This window comes from Tribolium castaneum, chromosome 2 (genome assembly GCF_031307605.1).
Source record: "Tribolium castaneum strain GA2 chromosome 2, icTriCast1.1, whole genome shotgun sequence".
In the NCBI taxonomy this organism is placed as follows: domain Eukaryota; kingdom Metazoa; phylum Arthropoda; class Insecta; order Coleoptera; family Tenebrionidae; genus Tribolium; species Tribolium castaneum.
The window spans coordinates 20,051,710-20,070,741 of NC_087395.1; the positions used below are offsets into that span (position 1 = coordinate 20,051,710).

General features: G+C 32.3%; 2 protein-coding genes across 8 annotated transcripts; one reads left to right on the forward strand and one right to left on the reverse strand.

Annotated features, from left to right (window-relative positions):
* Window positions 1–1,944: 1,944 nt before the first annotated feature.
* Ppp2r1a (protein phosphatase 2, regulatory subunit A) lies at window positions 1,945–10,624 on the forward strand. Of its 5 annotated transcripts, none has more exons than XM_064359992.1 (6): window positions 1,945–1,962; window positions 4,163–4,326; window positions 4,377–4,754; window positions 4,806–5,106; window positions 7,858–8,862; window positions 10,272–10,624. In XM_064359992.1, the coding sequence occupies exons 2-6, from the start codon at window positions 4,243–4,245 to the stop codon at window positions 10,280–10,282; spliced, it is 1,779 nt and encodes a 592-aa protein (XP_064216062.1). In that variant the 5' UTR covers window positions 1,945–1,962; window positions 4,163–4,242; the 3' UTR covers window positions 10,283–10,624. The 5 variants fall into 5 exon arrangements, with proteins under 5 accessions (XP_064216062.1, XP_064216061.1, XP_064216060.1 ...); XM_064359991.1 differs by lacking the exon at window positions 1,945–1,962 and adding an exon at window positions 3,956–4,090; NM_001349053.1 differs by lacking the exon at window positions 1,945–1,962 and adding an exon at window positions 4,033–4,090 and having other exon boundaries at window positions 10,278–10,448.
* A 33-nt stretch (window positions 10,625–10,657) lies between these two features.
* Tsp33B (Tetraspanin 33B) lies at window positions 10,658–13,289 on the reverse strand. 3 transcript variants are annotated; one of them, XM_008199692.3, is made up of 6 exons: window positions 13,130–13,289; window positions 12,942–13,077; window positions 12,601–12,894; window positions 12,322–12,550; window positions 10,867–11,010; window positions 10,658–10,819 (listed from the first exon to the last, which is right to left on the reverse strand). In XM_008199692.3, exons 1-6 carry the CDS (start codon window positions 13,146–13,148, stop codon window positions 10,757–10,759), a joined length of 885 nt encoding a protein of 294 aa, XP_008197914.1. In that variant the 5' UTR covers window positions 13,149–13,289; the 3' UTR covers window positions 10,658–10,756. The 3 variants fall into 3 exon arrangements, with proteins under 3 accessions (XP_008197914.1, XP_064210787.1, XP_008197912.1); XM_064354717.1 differs by having other exon boundaries at window positions 10,867–10,987; window positions 12,942–13,283; XM_008199690.3 differs by having other exon boundaries at window positions 12,942–13,279.
* Between the last annotated feature and the right edge of the window lie 5,743 nt (window positions 13,290–19,032).

Sequence of the window (19,032 nt, forward strand, 5' to 3'; positions counted from 1 at the left end):
GAGAGTTTTTTTTAAAGATTATTTAAAATTAGTAAGAGCTAGAAAATAAAGTTTTAACAAAAATTATTGTTTAGTATCAAATTGTATACATAAAAATGTTTTCTTGACGTTTTTTAATATTATTCAAATTAACAAAATTTAAGGTGGTTAAATTTAAAGGGAGGATATGTACTATTTTTAAAAAAATTATTATAAAAACTTGATTGCTATGTAATTTTTTAATGAATTTGAATCTAAAGGTCGTTTTTTGCTATGGAATTGCCTTTATTATAAAAAAAGTTTTACAACCCTTCCAGCAATGGAATGGTTGTAACTTGTAACCTGATATCGAAATTTTCAAAATAATTTTAGTATGTAAATATTTAATGTATTTTGCGACAAAAGGGTTTTTTGTTGTGGATTTACAATGAGAGAGGATAATCATTTAGTTTCATATAATTCATGGGGTTCTAACATAAAATACTGTTGACACTTGGCATACTACAACTGTTGAATCATTTTCGAAAAGTGTTTCTGATAGTTTAGAAAATAGAAATCGGTAAGAAATTTTATTAGTAATATAATTTTTTTATCTTTGTAACTTTTGCCGTCCCATCCGTTATTGCAAACCTATAAATGTTGCTCTTATTTCTTACGTCGTAGACAAGACCAATAATTTTTAGTTTCTACTGTCCATCGATCACTGTTTAATTTTGATATTGTTAAAGTCTTTAATAATTAAAACCTGTCTGAATACATTTTTTAGAGTTATTTTCATACACAAGGTATTTTTGTCCCGTCCGTCATGTCGTGTAAACAAAAAGTGTGTCTAGTCCGTCATCAATTTGTATTTCTTTTTTCTGCTCGTCTTAGAAATTTTACAAATGTGGCTCCAATTGTAGGTTTCAAACAATTTGACTGGTACTAAGTTCCTATAAAGAAAAATTTTACTTCTTCTGATACTATTTATAAAAAACTGAAATCAAAATCTAAAAATTCGTACAAAGTGCACTTAGGTACATCTTCGCATCTTTCGTTCTAAATAAAGCTAGAAACGTTATTTTTTGCAGATTTTTCCTCAATGAATGCAGATTTTGAAGTACACAACGGCTGAGTTTTGAAAAAGTGATATCGAAAAAATTACATTTTTTTGTAATAAGACAAATTTGTGTATTAAAATTTTCGAGGTTCCAGAATTTTTTTTATAAAATTTTAAGTGTATATATGTTCTATTCGATATCTTTAGCAGAGTTCAAAAGATATGAGTGAGTATGGCAATTATGGGTTATTTCTGAAATTTTCTTATAGTCAAATTAATAATACTCATTCCAACTGTTCAGATATGCAATCTTTAACACCATGCGATTATTTGAATTTATAATTAAAGGAGAGGTTTTTTTCTTTGTTATTGATAAACCAGTACAAACTGGAAGGAAAAATGTATTTTAATTAAATATTATTGTTTAAAATGTTATTATTTAACTTTTCAGCTTTATTAATTGTGATAATTATAAATTTAAATGATCCAAGGTTTCCCAGGGTACTAATTAAGTAATTACAGCTGTCCAAGTCTGTAATATTTAAGGGCCAACGGTGAGCCAACAAATGCCTTTTTGCCTGTGTGACACACAACGGGTTTTCGCTTCTCATAAACCAAATAAAATGACAAAATTATGTGAAATTTGAAGAGTGCGAAGATCACTGCCTGGAGGTGCCCAGGCGAATGGTATTCAGCATTTTGTAATAAAAAAATAAAAAAATTAGCAAACCATGGGCGGAAAATTTAGTTTTCGATTATTTTTTTAGGATTGCAATGATTCCTTACTCATTTTCAAATATTGGGAGGTGGAAAAATCTATATTGTTTCCCTAATTGTAACTTGATGTATGCAACACTCAATACAGCATCAAAAAAGCAGCAAATTTCGCAGCGCATGAAGTCATGATGATATACTTCACTCGAAAAGTCAAGACAGTGGTAAAGGTAGGTAAAAAAGTAAAAATACAAAGTGCTTTTTGGCATTTTAGGAGTTTTATATCTAACAGTATATTACTATTTATTACATGAGCGATTATGTTACCCTAATCTTGATACAAATGTTGCAAACATGCAAATCATTAGAGTGATATACTGATATTCTTGAAAAACCTCAAAGCTCAAGAATATCGAAAAACTTTGTAAAAAATCGAATGTTCAGATTAAATGACAAAGAAAATAGAGCGAATCGAGTGAATTCTAAATAGAGTCAAAAATTTTCCTGATTGGATGAAATGCCGAGAATAATGAAACTCGCGATCTCTGATTGGACGAATCAGAGATATCTCTGGACTTTTTATCGCCACTTTTGTCACTTTTTACGTTTTTTATGTGAATAGTGAAAATGCATCGTTAGCGTTTTTATAGTTTTGAAACAGCTAATAATAATTTAATAAAACTAGAAATGACTAATAATAGTAATAATAGAGTTGAAGAAATTAAAAAATAGATAGATCCATATGTCCCTTTTCAGTTCATAATATCATAATAGAATTTTGCACTATTTTTTGGAGTGAAATGGAGTAGAAATTGAGAGTTCCTGGTGGGTTTTCTTGACTAAAAACTTTACGATGGAATTTAGTTTAACACAAAATTCTTTTCTTATACACACAGTCTCAATTTATCCTTGATTTTACACCAAGAAATTCAAATGCGCTGTTGCAAAATTCTACTATGAACTGAAATGGGATATAGAATCTTTAATTTAAGACACAAATTTTACGTTAAACGACAGGGCCTAATGATTCTAAAGCATCGTTACCACTATATCTCAAAAACTAATAACTGCACAGAATATAGCTTTTGTTTTAAAATTTTTGTTTAATTTTTTATTACCAATTAAATTAATTAATTAAATTAATATAATTCTTATTCTTTAATTCTTATTCTTCTCTATACTTGTGAATTTTTTTAGATTTTTTTTAGTTTTTGCTTTAATTAGTTACTAGTAAGTAACTGCAAAAGTAAGCGTAATTTTTGCAATTTTTTATTATTTTTTTTTCTAGCAAACACTATTTTTTATCAACACTTTGAGTAGATAAAAAAGCAATTTAAATAAAATGTTTTGAAGTTATTTTATTTAATTAAATATACAAATTCCAACATATTAACAATAATAATAACTTTTTTCTCGTAGATTTGAAGTTCTGCTATGGAAAAAAAGTTGTATTATACAATAATCTACACGACGATATAGACTGTTTATCTACTCGTGAAATACGTCCACTCGTGACTTGGTCACTCTTGAACGCAATCTTTTCACTCGTAGATAAACAATAACTTTTTCGTCTTGTATAATAAAGAACTAATAAGAAATAACTTTAATAATAGTAACACAGCTACTAATTGTAAGGAAGGGTAGAAAAATTCTGAAAAAATTTACATAGGTACATAATAGAGAAAAACATTAAGTATTTAATAGCGTACGCTAAATTCGGTGCGACTAGATATTAGTTTTCGAGATATGATATAGTGAAAGATACTTTTAGCAAATTTTTAAGCGCGTATTCTGTAATGAACCCGTTAAAATTTAAAGCCCGTTAATAGTTGTTGCTATAGCAACTACTAATAAAATTCTTAGATTTCCTAGATTTGCGATTTTATCCAGTGTTAAATTTTAACAGCCCGTTAAAAGAGTTACATAGGATATATTTTGTTTAGGTGTGAATATTACTGATAGAAAGCAAAAAATACATGAAAAGTGTTTGTGCTGACATCCTTAAACGTAAAAAAATTTAAACAAGTTTTTTAACTGCATTTAGCTGCATTATAATTATTACCAATAACACAAGGTTGGAATAATTAGCTGATTACTTAACTCTCTTATTCCATTAGCTATAACTAAAAATATAAAAAATTACATAATTTACAGATGTAATATCTTTAAAAAGTGTTAGTCTATTGCTATTGCCTAAAAACCCTTAAGGCATATCAAACAGGCTTAAATTCAAATTTGGCGCGGGAAGTGAATGTCGCTCGCTGAATCGACGCGCCCTCTTCGTATCACAATCGCAACTACGAACGGCAACTCGTCAGAGGCACTTTTAGTGGCGTTTGACAACGAATTTTGAAATTAGTAAGTTGTTTACGCTATGTAAAAGGTGTGCAACCGTCCGGCAGCCCCCTTTTGATCGAATCCTTCTACTAGGTGTGTGTCAGTGACTGTATTTACAAACACTAAAGACGACGGTATCGGCGATTTCAACCTCAACCGGACTAGGGTCTACAATGGCAGCCAGCGATTCAGCAGGCGACGATTCCTTGTACCCCATCGCCGTCCTAATCGACGAGCTCAAAAACGAGGATGTCCAGGTGAGCCCCCGACACGCCTCCATGTGACATCACTTATGATTAATCCCCAGCTCCGACTCAACTCCATCAAGAAGCTCTCCACGATCGCATTGGCCCTGGGGGTGGAGCGCACCCGCTCCGAGCTCATCCCCTTCCTCACGGAGACCATCTACGACGAGGACGAGGTGCTCCTAGCCCTTGCCGAGCAACTGGGGAGTTTCATCACGTTAGTTGGCGGGCCTGAATACGCCTACTGTCTTTTACCGCCGCTTGAGAGCCTGGCCACTGTTGAGGAAACAGTCGTCAGGGACAAGGCAGTGGAGTCGTTGAGGGCGGTGGCGCAGCAACACAGCCCAGCTGATTTAGAAAACCACTTTGTGCCCCTAGTCCAGAGACTGTCAGCAGGGGATTGGTTTACTTCGCGGACTTCGGCATGTGGGCTATTCTCCGTACGCGGTTATAATTTTAGGGATTTCGTTGTTTTATTTGGGGTTTTACAGGTTTGTTACCCCCGCGTGTCGGCTCAAATGAAGGCGGATTTGCGCTCGCATTTTCGGGCTTTGTGTCAGGACGACACGCCGATGGTTAGGCGAGCTGCCGCCACGAAATTAGGCGAATTGGCACAAGTCGTCGAGTTGGAGTATTTAAAAACCGATTTAATTCCGATGTTTTTGAGTCTGACCCAAGATGAACAAGATTCAGTTAGGCTTTTGGCAGTTGAGGCTTGTGTCAGTTTTGCCTCACTTTTTCAACAAGAGGATATCGAGATGTTTGTGATGCCGACTGTTAGGAATTGCACCGGTAAGTGGAGCCATTTGTCGATAGTTGGTATTGTTTCGTTAAAGCGGGGATTCCCAGAATCGGCAACGTTTGGTGATACACATTTTTATACTAAAATTTTATTTGCTAGTCTTTTTTAATTGGTTTGTTTATAAATACTGCAAGTACCCATTTTATTATTTTTTGGCTACAACAAAAAGTGACATTTTTGAATATAAAATATTGACATAATGAAACAACAAAAGTTTTTATCATATTTGTATAAGATGAGTAAATAGTACGGAGTCTGGATATTAACATTTGTGTTATAGTCGAGAATATCTATTTTTTAATTCTTTATTCTGTCACAAAATTCAAATTTTTCGTTGACACTTATTGTGGTGATGAGAAAACCCTAGTGTTGCAAAATTCATGCTAGAAATCTAACCTAAAGAAAGAAAAACTTCATGCTGCTGATAGCGTTAAAAACATAACATGCTTTATAAATGTGTAATAATAAAACTCATGAAGTCCAACGACTTTTCTATATAACATTTTGCCAAATTTTTATTTATTATTTTCAGCGAAAAATATAAATTGACCTGTTTTTGGAGTTTAAAAAAAAGGTTTATTTTTAAGTTATAAATTTTAATCCAGTCAAAAATTACACGCTGTACGTTTAACGTTTTAATTTTAGATTTATTTTTAATATTCTGGCTTTTGGTTTTGGTTCATCAACGCCGGCATCGCATTTTCTCTTAAAATTAGTTATAAATTTTTTATGAACTTCAAAAAATTAATAGCTAGTGTAATTTATAGTTTCAATGAGAGATCTAATCGTTAATAACTATTTTACATTTTTATCAACCTTATTAAAAAAAAATAATTGAATAAAATGCGACCTTGGCGTTTACATAGTTTTGAAACAGCTGATACATACCAAGCAAAATTTGTAGTTTAATTAACACTTGTTTTATTAATTTAAGAAATGTAACTTCTTTACAAAGCAGCAAAAAAAATTGTATGTTACTCTTGTGAAACCTTTTGCTTAGACTCTTTACTTTCTAGAAAAATTAATAAGTGTGTGCGTTAAAAAGTAATTTTCATTACATAAAAAATGTGGAAACAATACCAAATGTCACTACCACTAGATAACACTGTTTCTTATGGATTAGGGAATTGCAATGGAGGTGGTATTGATAATGTTAAAATATTTTTTACCATATCTGAGTTTGGGGTGTTTAGATTGAATTTTTTTTTAGATACAATTTTATTGGCTGGATATCAGAGCTATAAGATTGTTGTCTTTCCTATATTTTATGTTTAACTAAAAAAGAGAATGACAATGTAAGTTTGCTATTTCAAATCCGAAAACAATTAATTTTTATTAATCGCAATGAAGTTGGTCTAATAACACGAAACAACGAAAATGTTTGGGGCGCAAGAATTTTGTATAACTAAACACGAAAATCACCATAACAAGTTTTGATCAGCTCTTGTTTTCAAGATACAGAAAACTTGAAAACAAGAGCTAATGAAAAGTTTTTATACTCATGTTATTTTTTTCTCGACCCAGATTTAGCTTTAGAACCAGGAAATTTATTAGCACTTATTTTAATAATTAGTGTTAAAAAGATGATTAAATTATAAATACTTGTTTGGTACAATGTGTTTAAAAATGGTTGTTCATCAAGTCAACTATGGAATTTAAATTCGATGTGCCGCTTCGTTCAAATGACTATTGTAGTCTTAGTATTGTCATCTCTTTCAAATCTTTGAATTAGATTTTTACTTACTTATTTGCATTTTTCGTCAAAGTTGTTTCAATTGTAGGGTTTGTCTTCATTTGTGTTATATATTTCCGTGATTTTTGATGTTGTACGTTTTTGGATTTGAAGTCTTTTTGCATATTTTGACGGATCTGTCATTTTCACCGCATTCACAATTCAAGTTAAGCGCCACATTACGTTCAAATTTGACTTGATGAACAACCATTTTTGAACACATTGTAATACAATGTGTTTTTAAATGATTCTCATCTAGTTAACTTTGAAATTGGTTTATATGTAAAAAAATTTGTTCCGCTCTGCTCAATTAAATCCCCTGTCAATAAATGTCAAATCTGTCAGTTATGAAATTCAATTATTATTTTTTAATTTCGTTAAAATGCAACTAAATGGATACACTGTGAAAGAAAAAACTTTTATTATGGAAGTTTATTTGTTTGGAGACTTAATAACTTAATAAAGGGAGAATGGTAATATTCGATGTCTAAATACCTATCATTAGTTCTATAAAGCGGCATTTTCTAATTTTGCATGAGAAATTAATTAGACTAGATGACTAGATCTTTCCAGCACACATTGTATATTTTCATAATGATCTAATATTTTTTCATGGCCAACTACAAAGAAAAAGCAGAATATTTCTATATCTTTTTTAAGATATTCAAAAATAGGGTACGAGGTCTAACAATTAATAATGTTGACATTATTAAATTCTCCGTAAATATGTGCTTTTGTTTCAAATGTGTTTCTTTTAAAATAAGGAAGATACGAGTTTTTCTCGAAAATGTGTCACCCGTTTTTTCAAGCGATTTGTGTCTACCTTGTACCTTACGAAAGAACTAATTAGTACATTATCAAGTACTATTTAAAAAATATTCTATGAACCTCGGTGCGCGAAGACGTATTCGGCGAATTCACGCAAATGAAGCACTCATGCGCGAAAAAAGTCTTCTGGCACTTGGTTCGTAAATAACTATTTCATCAAACTTAGATTGTTTTTGAGCAGGTGATACATCATGGCGTGTGCGCTACATGGTTGCGGACAAATTCACCGATTTGCAAAAGGCCGTAGGACCAGAAATCACCCGAACCGATTTAGTCCCCGCCTTTCAGAACCTCCTCAAGGACACTGAAGCCGAAGTTCGGGCCGCAGCCGCCAATAAAGTCAAAGATTTCTGTCAAAACTTGGACAAAGCTCATCAGGAGAGCATCATTATGAACAATATCCTTCCCTGCGTTAAAGAACTCGTCGCCGATCCTAACCAACATGTCAAGTCGGCCTTGGCTTCGGTGATAATGGGCCTGAGCCCTATTCTCGGCCGTCACAATACTATCGAACATCTCCTTCCTTTGTTTTTGACTCAATTGAAAGACGAATGTCCTGAAGTTCGCTTGAATATCATCTCGAATCTAGATTGCGTGAATGAGGTCATAGGAATCCAGCAATTGTCTCAGAGTTTATTGCCGGCCATCGTCGAATTGGCCGAGGATTCAAAATGGCGCGTCCGTTCGGCCATCATCGAATACATGCCATTGTTGGCTGGCCAATTGGGACGCGAGTTTTTCGATGAGAAATTAAACGCACTGTGCATGACTTGGTTGATGGATCATGTGTTCGCTATTCGTGAAGCGGCAACTTTGAATTTGAGGAAGTTGGTGGATCAGTTTGGGGCTGAATGGGCCGAAACCACGATCATTCCGAAGGTTTTGGCAATGTCCCGTGACCAGAATTATTTGTATAGGATGACTTGTCTGTTTTGCATCAATGTGTTGGCAGAGGCCTGCGGTAGCGATATTACGACGCGATTGTTGTTACCAACTGTTCTGAGTATGGCGAATGATAAAGTCGCCAATGTAAGGTTTAACGTCGCTAAAACGTTACAAAAAATCGCACCGCAGTTGGACCAAGCGGTCATCCAGCCCCAAGTTAAGCCTGTTTTAGACAAATTAACAGCGGATAGCGATATCGATGTCAAGTATTCGGCGTCCGAAGCCATCGCTGGGATTGCTGGTAAGTAATTAGTAAGCCGTGGATTAAGTTAAACTGGTGACTGACTGATTTTTGACCGGTTTGTGAAACCTCAACAATTTCGTTGTTTAACAAGTGTCTGTAAAAGAAGTACTCGTACATACAGAGTTGAACAAAAGTATGGAACCAAGCGTTTTGTGCCTAAATCACCCACCTTATGGAAAAATTAATTAGTAATCATCAAGTGCGTAATCATTTTTCAGAATTTTTTTTTAAATTCCTTTTAGTTCAAGAAAAACTTTTTTAATGTCACCCTACTACTATGATTTTTTTGGCAAAACATGTTAAAAAAATTACTTTTAATTCAATAATATTGTTTTTAACTCAGTGTTTTTTTTTGTAATAAATTATCAGAGTTGCGTTTGGAGCTCATTACGACGATTTACCGAATTTGGCAGAAGATGTTGTATCCATTGATGTTTTTATTCGAGTAATTTGATTCGTCTAATAATTATTAAAAAAAAAACACTGGTTTGAAAACAATATTATTCATAATTAAAAAAAGGTTCGCAGTGATGTCTGCAACCTTTTCAGGTTAAGGCGGTCTGTTGTCAAGGAATTCTGACTTGATCACGAATTAGTACAGAGTCTGTCATAAATTATTAGAGTGTTTAGATCTTCAATATTAGAAAAATGAGTATTACTCAAAAGCTGCCAATTGTAAAATTTTATTCATGGCTCTAAAAATTATGGGCATTTTAAGAAAATACGTTAATAACTTAATAAAAGTTTTCTCAAAATTGGTTTTTTATGTCCAACAGCAATACTTAAAAAATCTTGAACAATATCGAAACTCGAAACATCAAATGGTAGCGTAATTAATTCTCTATCGTTTATGCTAAGGTAGGTAGGTAGTAAGATAGTAAGGTCAGGTTTAGACCTTAGTTTAGATTATCAATACATTTTTTACTGGACTAGAAATATTTAAACCTTATTCTATTATTCTATATTATTCTATACAGACTGTCCCAGATCAGCTCCAGCTTTCTGTAGCTCTGTTGTTAGTAAAGTTGGACTTTTAATATTTCGTAGATGTTATTTATACTCTAGGATGTATTTCAGGAAAATATTATACCGAGTGTCTCAAGAAAAGTATGACCTTATAAAAAATATTTTTTAATGGCATGCTATTTCTTAGTGCTCATTAGTATCCCTTTCCAGCTTCTTACATCTAAGATTTGCTTTGGTGTAACCACTGAGTCCACTCAGATACTGAGTCGTTAGCAAAAAACATATCTTTTTATTTAAAGTAACGCAGTTGACGTCAAAATGATTTATTTAATATACGTTCTTTTATAGACACTACAAAATTTGTCGGTTTTTAAATATTGTTTCATAACCCGAGTTAGCATCTAATTTAGAGTGAAACCTTTTTATGTTTTTTCTTTCAGCGTTAGGTTGAAGAGGCGTTTGCGCAAGAGCTGAAAAAAAGTGAAAGGATCTGAAAATATACATACAACATAATAAATTAATCTCGTAGATTGTAATATTATATATTTGTTGTGCTCCATATGATTTAAAACAATGTGTAATATAGCGTCTTTAGAAAAAAAACCTATAAAAACCTGTTCACTATTTCGTCACTTTATCCTTTTTATACTTTACTTTTTTTGTAATTGTTTTCGAAGCGTTTTTTAGTTAATTGTTTTAGTATTACATGATAAGGAAACTCGGCCCTGATCCGGTTTCGGATTAGTTTTACTCTTCTTTTGTATTAATTAAAGAATAAACAATTTCAAACACAGTCGGACGTTTAGTGGAGCACAAAAACCTAATCTTGTTTCGTATTCGTTTCTTCAGCTTATGTATACATCCTTACATGATATATGTATATAAATAAAAAATAAATTGGGATAGAAAGCACCGCTAATCATTATCAGCAGTCTTGCTCGTCAATGGCTGGTTTTTGTTGCTTTCGGCGACGCCGTCTCGGGGGGTTCTAGAAAAAAATATTAAACGATTCGGGGCAAAACAAACACTACGTACCATATAGTCAAGCAGGGTTTTCCCTCGGTTATAACCGCAATCCCCCCTCCCAAAAATCCATCCAGGGGCCACCCCATCCGTTTCCAGGATTTCCGCGTTGCGACAAGATGTATACAACACCCTGACGACCAAAAATAGGACCAACTGAATCAAAATGGGATAATTAAATTTTTGTCAAATATACAGATTACTATAGGTTAGGATACGAAACGACGTACAAATAATACGTTGCCGTCCTCAATAGTTCCCTTAATGTCGCCAGAGAGCGCAGTTGTTCATTACTATTAAAGTTTTAGCAACAGTAATTTAAAATACGGTTGGCACAAAGCAAACAAAAAATACATAGAGCATTAAATTCTCAATAGTAAGATATAAACATAATGCAAAATTTTATCGTGAAATGTTTAAAATAATTTCAAACTCACAAATATGGGGCACTCTGCCCCATATTTTTCAAAACGGCACGAATTCCGTTACAGATACAAGAAAAATGTTAGGAAAACAATTGTACATTCAATTTCTTACAAAAAAGTCCGCGAGACCCAATTACCGGTGGTCCAAAATCGATTAATTAATTTAAACATAAACTAAATGAAGACACAAATTTAGTATTGCGGACCTTTTGTAGGAAATTTGATTATCTACAACTTTGACTCTTAACACTTTTTTGCATCTATAACTTGCGTTCTTAAAAATTTATGGCTGAACCCAAATTGATAATCGCATATAATTTTTTGCACTCGTCTTTTTAAAAAGTCAGTCATAATTATCTGTATCTTTCGTCGTTTTTATAATTATTGAAAGGGCTACATTCGTCCCACTCGGGCTTTCTTGAATATGCTTCAAAAAGTTACATTGTATAGAAAGTAAAATTAGCTACATTTTAAAATTATATTTTTTACTTAAAATTTTTTTGTAGAAAATTAAATTTCCTATACTAAAGTCCCCGCCACCATACCTATATCTTTAACGGTTTAGGTATAAATAAATTTTCCGATACTTGACCAGCAATGAATCCGTCGCTTGAACGTCTTTAAATATCTTTGCGATCTAAACGGTTGAAAACAGAGATATGGTGTTGCAAATTTTTTTAAGGAAATTTAATTCTTTAGAAGTTCCTTCCTAACATTTTTCTTGTATCTAAGAACCCCATTCGCAGGATTTTTAAAAATATGGGACGAAGCCCAAATTTAAAAATTTAAATATTTTTTTATCATGTTTCTCGTATAATTTTAGCCGTCAGTTTTTCTCAGCCTGTCAAGATGCAAAGCTCAACATTTCAGTATTTTTTCCCAAATAATTATTAAATTGTTAGAATTTAATTTAATTTTTTAAAACGGTATAACGCTCGAAGCGCCCTCATTTATACTTTGCCGTACTATTTTTTTGGGTACGATATTGTATCCCGTTTCGTTTCCTAATCTATAGTACCCCAAAATCAAAGAATCGGTTTACCTGTACGAGACAATTCAGGACCACTAAGATAATAAAAGTGGTGATTGCCATCCGAATCGGTATTTTTAATTTCGTGATGCACCCTTCAGTGTTGAGGGCGTCGGCGACGAGGGACTGGTGGTTGGCCCCCACTTGCTGCAGGGGGTCATGAAGGCACTGCATGGGGAAGCTTAGTCGACAGCAACTCCATGGGGTTACCGGAAACAGCCAAGAGCCGTTTTCGTGAAATCTGGAAGGGGCGACTGATGATGGAATTTTTTTAATGTGGGGGCTATTCACTGTTTAACCGAATCGGATTTTACATTGACTTGGTATCTGCCCAGCCAGGGGATTTGGTGCCATTCTCTGTAGCCCTGGGCACCGCAGCACTGCATGTCGTATTGGATTCGGTCGATGGTGACCTTCCACTCCTCTTGCTTCAAGTATTTGCTCATCCCGATGTAAAACGAATGGCCCATCGCGCGTATTATGTGCTTGTACACTTTGGCTGTGAGTTTGGCCAAGATACACAAATATATCGTGATGTAAAAAGTGACACACGTCCATGCGAATACGAGACTCCGGGTACTTTTCCTGGAAGGAAGATTAGAAATTCGGTTCCAAGACTGGGAAAAACTTACTTAAAAGATTGTTTGAGGCACTTTCGTTGGATTTTTATAGCGAATAAATAACAGCAAATGTTGTTAAAGCCACACAGACCTATTACAAAGAATACGTAACTGATTTCTGCACGTTCCGAATACAAAACTGGTGCCACTGAAACGTAGATGTAGATTGACAAACTTAACATAACTACACCCGCTAGTACTTGAATCATATTTAAACATACGAATATTATACTTAAGAAATGTCGCTGGTTTTTAGTCAATTTAAATACCCCAATGGCCATAACAAGACAAAATTACGTTGACAAACATGACAGGCGGGTGTAGTGATTGCATGACATGTCAAAACTACATAATTGGCAAATATTTTTGAATTTTTGCCGCCAATTTTTTCCGATTGTGGACCCTCTAACAGCGATGGGGTTAACTATTTAAATTGTGAACGCACTCTTAAGGCGTTCACTGAGAACTTTCAAATTGATCAAAAAAACATGTATACTTTTTTACATGTCTCAAAAAATAGTTCACGGATCTGTATCAAACAAAATGCACAAAAAAGGAAAGCACAAAACTACACATTTTTTGTGTAGGAAAATTAGGAAACTAGGAAAATTATCAAAATAATCGTAAATCATTATAAAAACATCAATAAGCTGTTACGCTGACTTGCATATCACATTTGTAGAACATCTTCTGAGCATTCTAAAGTGTTTCTATTACAAAATTAAAACTTAACTGTATTTAATTTCTGCATTTTTTTCCTCATTCAAGCAATGCACTGATTTTTTTTCACGCCCTTTATATCCTGCAGTTTTCTTTATTTTTGCAGGAGATTAAGCCCTTCGATAAAGCCTCCGATTGTAAAAAAATCATGTTCGGACTAACACCCCTTGGGACCTAATCAATTAATTCATTCATTCATTCATTAATCTAGGAAGCTGTGAATAGCAATCTTTTAGTTCGAATTACGAAAACTGAGTTACCCCCTTAATGAATTTATTAAATTTTTAACAAGTTTTTATTAAAAAGCACAAGAAACATTTTGAATCCCTAAAAGGATGACACCCTAGAATAACACTTTTATAGAAGCGGAACATAATGGTTGGCAATGAATTCCTAGCTGAAGCCATCTAGCCGCATCATCACGTACTAAAAATGGCGCGAATTTAAAATAATTCCGATTACTTTATATTTTTTTAATTTTTGCTCACGTCAAAATGATGCCAATACCTTATCAAATACAATTATTATGAAAATTTCTTAATTGTATTTGAAAAGGTGGATGCACAGACAGCACAGATGGAAGAATTTTACCCAACATGACACGATCACATTTAATGTTAAAGATATTTATTAAATCCATTAAGTTTACGAAACTAATAGTCGTCACCGAATCGATGATAAAGACATACTTGCAATCAGCCAAACTGGCACCGGTCTGGCACCTTATGTTTGCAACTTCTGTCTATGGGAGTCTCCTCGCAGTGTGACTCACTTGCGGTTCGATCTCAAAAAACTCACTTTTGGGAAAAACGCACCTATCTACGTAAACCTTCTGGAGCTCATTACTACGTTATATTTTTGGAGATCATGTTGTTCCTAACCGATAGTAGGCAATAGTCTAACCTAAAGACGACACTTTGATCCACTATAATAATAAAAATTAACGTGATATTATAAAAAATAAACTCAAATTAAAATCAACAAAAATGGCGATTCAAGTAAAAAGTGAGTGAAAATAAAAATTATTTTTCTAATGTTATTTTCAATTTGCACAAGAAAATTCATAGTGTACGGTCATCAGGGCACTCAGAGGAATCGTTTGGTGTAAGTTTCAGCTCGAAAATCCAGAAGTAGTTAAAGTAAAAAATTACCAAGTTATGCTTTATGTTTTATTACGTGGTAAAGTTAACAACACATGTTAACATACCCTTTATAAACGTTTAAACACCCTTTTTCATGAAAAGGTTGACACGAGAAGTGCATTTTTCAATAAATCTCACTGAAATTTATGTCGTTGACTCAAGGTAGAATTGTCTGTCCTTAAACATGTTCAATAATAATTAATAGCGCTCTAGAAGAGCAGGAAAGCACACAAAAAACATTAAAGTTAAAATTTAACACTTCAGAAGAGAGCATAATACACCCTAACCCTACTTTCTGAACTTTTGTCCTTATCTGGCAATAGCAAATAATAAAGGTAGAGATTTCGACCCTAAATATCCTATCATAACGCTCTGAAAGGGCAGAGATGGAGACAAAATTCATAAAAGTGTAAATTTTGTCATTTTCGGGTGACAACATAACCCTACTTTTGGAACCTACCGAATTTTCAACAAAACGAAACAAACAAACAATGTGGCTATACGCATTGCGATACCACTAATTTTCGCACCAAAATTTCACATTGCCAGTTTCTGTTTAAATAAAAACATGCATTTTTATTTTTCCATTGACTGCATGCGAAACTTTTATAATTTTAGACGTTTATAGGCAAATACATTTGTCATAATTAATTTTTTTAGATCAATGCTGTTCTATTTTAAATAATTCTGTGTATGAATGTTTCTAAATTTGACGAATTTTTCCAGTGAATATTTCTGGTAATGGCTGTTTTAGACTTAAGTGACGTCACATCCGTGACGTGTCCCGAGGTTAGGTGTGCGGCGCAGGCGGCGAGAGCGCTTCAGTCGACAGCGAGCAGCGGCACGGGTCAGATCGTGAGCGGGAAGCAGGAGGCGAGGCGAAGCGAGGTAAGGCGGTTTATTTAAATTATTGTGTATTGTGCCGTTTCGTTCAATTTATTCAGTTTGTTACTTGCCGTTGTCGCGAACGGACGTGTGCTCAATTAAATCTAAATTTTTCGGTTTAAATTTTCAATTCGGTGACTAGTGATCGCGTTTGAGTGACACATTTTAAATACAGTAAATAAAATTATAATCAAACACTCAAATAATTAATTGCCACGTAATACTTTTGTCTTTAATTTCAATGAATGAAAGTGGCTTGCTCAAAATTTAATGCAAATAAACATTTTTTTTGGTTTCATTTTTATTATTATTATTTTTTGGTTTCATTTTTATTATTATTTTTTTTAATGCTACAAACGGTAGCCAACGTGGAAGCGATATGAAGGTAGGTGTATTTTATTGCTGTGTCGTATTTATTTATTTCACAAACCAATAAATTCATAAAACTTAAATGCAATTAAAATCTTTATAATTTCATAAAACTTAATTGCAATTAAAATCTTTAAATGCGGTATTGAAAAGTGATATTTTGAGTGACACATTTTAAATACAGTAACTATAAATAAAATAAACCACTCAAATAATTTATTGCCACGAAATTTTGCCTTTAATTTCAATGAATGAAAGTGGCTTGCTCAAAATTTAATGCAAATAAACATTTTTTTTGGTTTCATTTTTATTATTATTATTTTTTTTAATGCTACAAACGGTAGCCAACGTGGAAGCGATATGAAGGTAGGTGTATTTTATTGCTGTGTCGTATTTATTTATTTCACAAACAAATAATTTCATAAAACTTAATTGCAATTAAAATCTTTAAATGCGGAATTGAAAAGTGATATTTTGAGTGACACATTTTAAATACAGTAACTATAAATAAAATAAACCACTCAAATAATTTATTGCCACGAAATTTTGCCTTTAATTTCAATGAATGAAAGTGGCTTGTTGAAAATTTAATGCAAATAAACATTTTTTTTGGTTTCATTTTTATTATTATTTTTTTTTAATGCTACAAACGGTAGCCAACGTGGAAGCGATATGAAGGTAGGTGCTTTTATTGCTGTGTCGTATTTATTTATTTCACAAACCAATAATTTCATAAAACTTAATTGCAATTAAAATCTTTAAATGCGGAATTGAAAAGTGATATTTTGAGTGACACATTTTAAATACAGTAACTATAAATAAAATAAACCACTCAAATAATTTATTGCCACGAAATTTTGCCTTTAATTTCAATGAATGAAAGTGGCTTGCTGAAAATTTAATGCAAATAAACATTTTTTTTGGTTTCATTTTTATTATTATTTTTTTTGGTTTCATTTTTATTATTATTTTTTTTAATGCTACAAACGGTAGCCAACGTGGAAGCGATATGAAGGTAGGTGTATTTTATTGCTGTGTCGTATTTATTTATTTCACAAACCAATAATTTCATAAAACTTAATTGCAATTAAAATCTTTAAATGCGGTATTGAAAAGTGATATTTTGAGTGACACATTTTAAATACAGTAACTATAAATAAAATAAACCACTCAAATAATTTATTGCCACGAAATTTTGCCTTTAATTTCAATGAATGAAAGTGGCTTGCTCAAAATTTAATGCAAATAAACATTTTTTTTGGTTTCATTTTTATTATTATTTTTTTTTGGTTTCATTTTTATTATTATTTTTTTTAATGCTACAAACGGTAGCCAACGTGGAAGCGATATGAAGGTAAGTGCATTTATTTACTGAGGTATTGAATTTGATTTGAATTTTAATTGCCACAAATTGAAACGTATTGTGTATTTTTTATTTTGTTTAATATTGACAAACGTTGCTTGTTGTAACTTTCATGCAAATAAAGATTTTTATTGGTGTTGTTTTAATTTTTTAAATGTCTTGCTACAAACAGTAGCCAACGCAGAAGCCATATGAAGGTAGGTGCATTTTTTTGCGTTTTATCTTGTGATGTGTTGATTTAATAGCTTGTGTGCCATATATTATACCGTATTGTGTATTCTTTATTCTGTATAATATTTATTAAAGTCGCTTGTTGTAACTTTCCTACAAATTAATTTTTTGTTGGTTGTGTTTTTAATTTATTTTTTAGGTTTTGCTACAAATGGTAGCAGATGCAGTATAAAGGTAAGAGCATTTATTTAACGCCAAGTGAAAAAGCTTTGATTTTTGTGTACTATTTTTTCATTTCACAAACCAATAATTCCTTTATTCCCTTCATTTGAAATAATCATTGTTTACCTCATCCTTATATCCATTTTTCCTGGCAAGAATGCTCTAAACCTCCACGTGGTTCTTGCCGGACAAATTAGTTATTGACTAATTTGACCAATTAGAGCAATCCTTAAATATAACATTGTTGACTGTTTTTTACAGCCGTAAAATTATGTCGCTTGTTGTAATTTTCATGCAAATAAAGATTTTTTATTGGTGTTGTTTTTAATTTTTTTTAATGCTACAAACGGTAGCCAACGTGGAAGCGATATGAAGGTAGGTGTATTTTATTGCTGTGTCGTATTTATTTATTTCACAAACCAATAATTTCATAAAACTTAATTGCAATTAAAATCTTTAAATGCGGTATTGAAAAGTGATATTTTGAGTGACACATTTTAAATACAGTAACTATAAATAAAATAAACCACTCAAATAATTTATTGCCACGAAATTTTGCCTTTAATTTCAATGAATGAAAGTGGCTTGCTGAAAATTTAATGCAAATAAACATTTTTTTTGGTTTCATTTTTATTATTATTATTTTTTTTTAATGCTACAAACGGTAGCCAACGTGGAAGCGATATGAAGGTAGGTGTATTTTATTGCTGTGTCGTATTTATTTATTTCACAAACCAATAATTTCATAAAACTTAAATGCAATTAAAATCTTTAAATGCGGAATTGAAAAGTGATATTTTGAGTGACACATTTTAAATACAGTAACTATAAATAAAATAAACCACTCAAATAATTTATTGCCACGAAATTTTGCCTTTAATTTCAATGAATGAAAGTGGCTTGCTCAAAATTTAATGCAAATAAACATTTTTTTTGGTTTCATTTTTATTATTATTTTTTTTAATGCTACAAACGGTAGCCAACGTGGAAGCGATATGAAGGTAGGTGTATTTTATTGCTGTGTCGTATTTATTTATTTCACAAACCAATAATTTCATAAAACTTAAATGCAATTAAAATCTTTAAATTCGGTGTTGAATAGTGATATTTTGAGTGACACATTTTAAATACAGTAACTATAAATAAAATAAACCACTCAAATAATTTATTGCCACGAAATTTTGCCTTTAATTTCAATGAATGAAAGTGGCTTGCTCAAAATTTAATGCAA